Source organism: Teleopsis dalmanni, unplaced genomic scaffold (genome assembly GCF_002237135.1).
Source record: "Teleopsis dalmanni isolate 2A unplaced genomic scaffold, ASM223713v2 unscaffolded_contig_0095, whole genome shotgun sequence".
NCBI lineage: Eukaryota > Metazoa > Arthropoda > Insecta > Diptera > Diopsidae > Teleopsis > Teleopsis dalmanni.
Window position 1 is genome coordinate 1,404 of NW_024031477.1, and position 7,043 is coordinate 8,446.

At 31.2% G+C, this 7,043-nt stretch overlaps 1 protein-coding gene across 1 annotated transcript; it reads left to right on the forward strand.

The window, feature by feature from the left end:
* The first annotated feature begins 346 nt into the window (after positions 1–346).
* Positions 347–5,609, forward strand: LOC119663041 (UDP-glycosyltransferase UGT5-like). The gene is made up of 6 exons (XM_038072705.1): positions 347–508; positions 563–659; positions 1,254–1,724; positions 1,916–2,119; positions 4,691–4,965; positions 5,037–5,609. The coding sequence occupies exons 1-6, from the start codon at positions 461–463 to the stop codon at positions 5,433–5,435; spliced, it is 1,494 nt and encodes a 497-aa protein (XP_037928633.1). The 5' UTR covers positions 347–460; the 3' UTR covers positions 5,436–5,609.
* The last annotated feature ends 1,434 nt before the right edge of the window (positions 5,610–7,043 follow it).

Consider the following 7,043-nt stretch of genomic DNA (forward strand, 5'->3'; position numbering starts at 1 on the left):
CTTCAACTGTCATAAAATAAATCAACTACAAATATATAGTTTATCACACTAGACAGATGCACTCAAGTCCGCATGAAAAAATTACTAATGTGTCTAGAACTGCGAATTTTTAAATTTACTTAGCAACGTTGTAATATAAGCCAATATTTATATTTATGTAAAATACATTTTTATAAATGCATATTTAAAAATTTTTATTGACAAACGTGTTAATTGTTTATTTTACTATTAACATTATTAGAACGTCAGTCATTTACGTGCAAAGTTCATCTATACATCTACATCTAATTGTCTACACGTGTTTATATGTAATTCTTATATTTATTACAATTTGTTTACATTTCAGATTATTAAGTCAGTGTTTACACTATGCTTCATTGGCGTGTTGACTTTACTAGCCCCTGAAGTAAAAAGTGCTAATATATTAGCGGTCTATGCATTTCCTGGTAAAAGTCATTTCATGATGCATCGAACACTCATTAAAGAACTTATAAATCGTGAACATAAGGTAAGTTTCCAGTCGATTTTTAATGACATTTAATAATTATGTTAATTACTATAGGTTACCATGGTTACAGCATTTTCTCTGGAAGATCTAAAACTTGGCGATAATTATACCGAAATTCTTATAGAACCTGTATATGATTTTTGGGACGATAGTAAGTACTACTACTTATAAATAGACAGATGGAATAAAATTAAATTACTTCACAGAATTCTAGAATATATGAATATTTTACGGACACATGAAATACAAAATATTTATCTATTATTTACAATTTCACTTAATTTAAACAGGTAACTGACATATTACATTACCCTTCACTCAAAGCCTTAACCCTTGCTTCACAATTGTGGTCTTTTTGAGTGTTTGGGAAGTGGAAAAATTAATTCACTTGCTAGATAAGCAAATGCTGTTTTGACATTGGAAAACCATATATATGATATGATAATAGCCTTTCATTCATCTATCTATTTTGAGAATTGAAATCTTTCACTTTTCAACTTTTTTGATTGCCCCAAAGTTTTCTGCGAACGTCTGCTATTCTTTATTTTGTGAAGAAGTAATAAAACGCATTTCTTCAGCTGCTTCTAAATAAATTTAATCTTTTACTGAACTACAGACCTAATACAATATAACGAAATGATGCCCTACAAATTATATTTTTTTGTTAAATATGTATTCTAACTAGCTTTCAAAACCCATACATAATAAAATCATGCTGAAATCTAGACACTTCTTTTACTTACAGTTAAAAAACATTTTGGCGCTACAAACCTATTCGAATTGACTAGCATGACGGTTTTTGACTTTCTCAAAATGCTTGAAATATTGGGAGTTGCCACTACTGAGCACGCATTACGTCAACAGAAAGTGGTGGCTTTAATAAACGCAAAGAAAACTGAAGGTGTATACGATCTACTCCTGGCAGAACAATTTTATCAAGAAGCATTCCTAGCATTGGCCAAAGTCTATAACATACCGGTTGTAACTACTAGCACACTTGGTTTTGAGAATCACATGAGCCAAATAATGGGTGTTTTGACACCCTGGTCACATGTACCACATGGTTTTTTGCCATTTTTAGATCGAATGACTTTCACGGAACGTCTGAAGAACAGTTTCTATTCATTATACGAGGATTTGGATCGGGAATATAATTACTTTCCAAAAATGGATGAACTCGTTCAGACATATTTTTCAAAAGCATTAGCTAACTTAGGTAAATATAAAAGTCGTAAATACTATATACTTAAAATAGTGTGCTTATATGTGCAAATAGTCTATATTACAATCAAATGATAAATGATACCAAATCATTATCACACTTTCATTTCACATCTGCTTTAAAAGTAATTGAAGAAGAAGAATTCATTGAAATAATTAATTTTTATTTTTCCGCCTGTGTTACAGATGAAATACCTAAAGTTACTCAAATGGAAAAGAATATTTCGGCTTTGTTACTGAACAGTTACGTGCCGTTGACTACACCACGTCCTACTGTTGCCGCGATGATATCTGTGGGTGGTCTACACATTTACCCGTCCAAACCTTTGCCAGAGGATTTGCAAACGTTTCTAGATGAAGCAGAGTATGGCGCTATATACTTTGCTTTAGGTAAGCAAATTCTCACTACCAACTTTACTGTAATTCTAGTATCTGTATTTCATGTTGTTGTTGTTGTTGTTGCTATTGTATTTTGTGGGTAATTTAAAATGATAACACAACATGACGCAGCATTTTATTATCTCACACGTTCATCGGTGAATGGTAAAGTATATTTCTGAATTACTTAACCGAGACTCGGAGCAGTTGTTTGTGTTTTTTGAAGGGCCGCACTTGATGATTGCATTTGTGAGAAGCTTAAATCTGGCAATTTATTTCAATCAATTAAATTGCTTGATTAATATAAATTATTTACATTGTATAATCTCAAATTTAAATGAATTGAAAGCCATCAACTGTTCGACAATTCCGCATGAGTTTAAAGTTTTTTTTTATATTTTCAGAGTATTGTAAATTGATTAAATTTTCCATTTAGTTTCAATGATAATTATATGCAGCGATAATGTGTCACTTACAAAAATATTTCAATATAATGTAATTGATTACACACAACATATAAATACGTAGAGAATTGTAATTTCATTTTTGATAAGGATTTATAGAATTTAAGTTATTACCACACATCATAATTATATTAGTATTACTGATATTGATATTGATGATATGCTCATATATTTTTTTCTAATAAAAAAAACTGCACAACTGCATATTCAATTCAAAAACGATTCTCAAAAATATCGAAACCCTACCTTATAACAGAGTATAAGACAGGATAGGAATATACCGGGTACTAGCTCCCGACGGAGCAGAGCCATGCGACCAGATTGATCTATTGTGCTGCAACAGACCCTAACCGAACAGAAGACATTCCGCCTTCCGAATGAAAGCCAGAGAATTGTCCGCTGAGGAACTCCTAATGTCAGAAGGGGAAAGCAGCTCTCCTCCTAGTGATCTCCTCCTGGCCCAGATCAAGGCTGGGCAGTCACAAAGAATGTGACTAGAAGTCTCGTCAACTTCTAAGCAGAGTCGACACTCCATTTCTTCAGACAGACCTATTTTATTAAAGTGATAACGCAGTCCATGGTGACCCGTTAAATATCCCACCAGCAATCTCAACTCTGTTCTGCTAAAGAGGGATTCCTTACCATAACTGTAGGGGTGAACCAGCTGTTTAGCCTGACAGTTGTCTCGACTGTCTCGCCAATAGCGACTTCTCTCGGCTGAAATCCATTTGTCAATTAGATCTCTAATTTGTCAATTAGAGACTTAGATAACAGAGTATTATTACTATTAGATAAAGCAGTGGTTCAACCTGCATTAAATATGGGTATATAATGTTAAACCTTAAGGCTTGAGACAAATTTAACAAATCCAAGCCAAGTTGAATAATAAGTAAAAATTGATGGAATGTAATGATACACATAGCATCTGGAATAATACTCGGACAAAAAGGGATATACAGTAAAAATAATACATCATTTTTATATATTATGTCCCTAATTTGGAGCTAATGAAACATAATATATTTCAGATTATTCCTATGTCGAAACATCCAGTTATCTGGAGCTTCCTCACGCTCATGGCTCCATATCCATTTACATGATTGTAGGTCATGTAGATCATGTGATGACTTAATTTATCCCATATGTAAACTGACTAGTATATTATATATGAAATACATTGTTGAATAATATTGTGAATAAGCGATATAATCAAAATTGAAAATGTAAAAATAAACTATGTAAATAAATAATAATTTGATGATTATAACAAAATATTATTACATGATAGAAAATTGTAAAACCATAAATTCATATAATAAAATATATAGATAGAATTACATATTTAAAACATTATATAATTAAATATGATAAAATATAATCATATATTCCATATAATATATGAGATTTAATATGCAAGCATATACATATAATATATACATACAATATAGGTATATATCAAAAGTAGAAATAACATAATAGTTGAATAACAAGAACACAGTGGTATATCAGTGCTCAAGTCTACACCAGGACTTGAAATAATTAATAAGCAATGAGAAATCCACGTCTCAGAAGTCACCGAAATGATCTGCTGCTTTTAAGTTCCTCAATGGTTAATCTCCAATAATTAATTCAATAAATTCAGGTAGTGCATCAGGTAATGCAGGATGAGCACCATCTGCTTCCGCACAAGAAAACATTAAGACAGAAAGGATTGGATTAGAATATTAATATATTAAATAAATATTTCATCAAAAAGGACTTCATTATTTGCTGAGAGAAACAAATCCTCAAACAAACTGTGCTAAACTTGAACTTAAATTAAGGTCTCTAATCAGTATAACCTTAAATTTGAAGGTTTGAACCTTTTTCAGTTCGATTAAAACCAGATAAAAATACTAAGATCCTTTAGCGATTTAGGCCAGTTAGTTAAGCAGAGCTTGATATTTTTTGCCGGAAGATTAAAAACAGTGGTGTAGAGCCGATAGAAAATCATCTTAAAAGGGACTCTTTTATTAAAGGTTATGATTCGTTCGATAGTATTTTTGTAGGATTTTAATGATCATCTATATACATTTATAAAAAATTAATTTAAGCCTAAAAATATTGATGATACTTACAGGAAGTAATGTTCAAAGCAAGGATATGCCAGATGAAAAACTTAAGATGTTCCTGCGTGTGTTCTCCAGTATAAAGCAACGTGTAATTTGGAAATTTGAGAACGAATCCATTCCTGATCTACCTAAAAATGTATTAATAAGGAAATGGTTGCCACAAAGTGATATACTAGCACATCCAAATACTAAGCTATTCATAACACATGGAGGTCTCTTTAGCACACAAGAAGGAGTGCACCATGCTGTACCAATGCTGGGAATTCCATTCTATTGTGATCAGGTACGTATAAATATGAAATTGAAGATATCATTGAAGATATTAGTATAAAAAATTTTTATTTTCCTTTCAAGCATCTTAATATGAATAAAGCTGTTAAGAATGGATATGCTATAAGTCTTCACTTTCAATCAATTAATGGGGACATATTGAGAGGTACTATAATCAAGTTGCTAACAGAGAGTACGTACAGGGAGAATATAGAACGCATATCAGCAATATTTCATGATCGGCCAACACATGCACGTGATACCGCTATGTATTGGATCGAATATGTGATCAGATATAAGGGTGCCTCGCATATGCGATCGGCAGGTCTGGATCTCAAATGGTATCAATACTATTTACTGGATGTGATTGGTTTTGTTTTGGCAATGATAATTTTAGCTGTGATATTGGTAGTTATATTAATACGTCTAATGCTAAAACGTATTTGGCGTGCGCCACGAGTACCAAAACCAAAAACTAATTAATTATAAGTAAATTTGTAATACTAAATTATGTTTATAAGTATATTTTATAGAGATATGTCATATTATCAAAAAATTGAGGAAGATATTATTGTGACGAAGTGTATGTGATAAATATTTTAATTAAACAAATTTGTATTGTATAAATATTTTTGCTAATGAGTGTTAAATAAATTGTTTATGGACAATATAAAGGCATTTGGTCTATAATTTTATTTATAAGAAAAGATGTCAATTTTAAACCCAATAAGCCCTATCAGGTCACGCAGTACTTGTTAGTATAACTAAAAAAATAGATGTATTAAAGAAGAAAAATATAATTCTTAGAAGATAATCTATTGTGCTTTACGAACGATTAGCAATTATGATGTGACATACTAAATGACTCATATTCTATAACATTCTATAGTCTAGTCTAGTCTATTGCAGCAACTATTTAATAAAAAGTTTTTTTGATGTAAACATACATTAATATTTGTTTAATATGTATTAGAATACCAATTGAATAAACATTTTGTTTGTATTACGAATGTTTTTAATTAAAAAACAAAATACGATAGTTGATCGGTTAACCAAACTAAAGCTGTTTTAAGCATATATATTAACATATATGTATAATAAATATATTCTGATAAATTTTTAAATTAAGTGGTTCTTTATGACTATACGATAGGTACTGCAAAAATGGCAAACAAATTGTGCAGTCTACGGTGAGGATGCTGTAAGTGAACATCAGACCTAGGAATCATTTCCCCGATTGTTTCTCGGAAATTTTAATGTCAAAAATGTACCTCGTTCTGAGCAGCCAACTAATAACATAATTCATAAAAGTTTTTAACTGGTGGAACAAGTTCTACAAGCAAGCTATGAGAAGAGAACAGAGACACCACTAGTACCCACTGGTATCTCTGCTGATGAATAAGCTGTCAGAAGAGATTAAACATAAATCATAAGACAGTCTGAAATTATAAAAGAGCAGACAATGCAAGGATCCTCAATATTAAGGTACCAAATTAATTAAAGCAAACAAGTAGGCTTGAGGGAATTACCATCAGTGAAACGTTGTTGAAATTCAAGGAAGTCAAACCTTTTTGAAGCAAATCATTATGGATGATAAAAAATAAATTAAATACAGAAATTGATAAAACAAGTGATCAAAGTCAAAGTCAGTGAGACTCTACAAAAAATATCATTAATTAGATTGACGACAAACAAGGTTACGTTGGGTGTTACGTGGAATAGGATAGGAATTGTCTATTATAAACTTCTCTAGCTTGGTATAAAACTTAATTACTGACTAGCAATCAGATGGTAGTTGCAGTTTCTGTTAATCTCTTTCAGTGGTGAAAAATACACCGACCAAACAGCCGTTGAAAATTACTTTTCAAAGTTTTCTTGGCAGGCCACTAAAATTCTATGCTGATAAAATTAAGAAACTACCCGAAAATTAGCAAAACATCATGATTGGTTTGGTTAATTTTAGTGGCAAGCAATCAGATCACTTTCCATACATCTCAATTAGCGATTTTTCGTCACACTCGTCGCAAGAAATTCTTAGATAGAAGAATACAGACTTAATCTATCCTGTCAAATTTAGATAATTTAAAAGTT

What these genes read in the sequence shown, in the direction of transcription:
- LOC119663041 (XM_038072705.1), top strand. Translation starts at nt 461, where the DNA reads ATGATGCATCGAACACTCATTAAAGAACTTATAAATCGTGAACATAAG. An exon ending in TTATAAATCGTGAACATAAG is followed by an intron (nt 509 to 562) that starts GTAAGTTTCCAG and finishes TAATTACTATAG; the next exon opens with GTTACCATGGTTACAGCATT. An exon ending in TTCCATTCTATTGTGATCAG is followed by an intron (nt 4,966 to 5,036) that starts GTACGTATAAAT and finishes TTTCCTTTCAAG; the next exon opens with CATCTTAATATGAATAAAGC.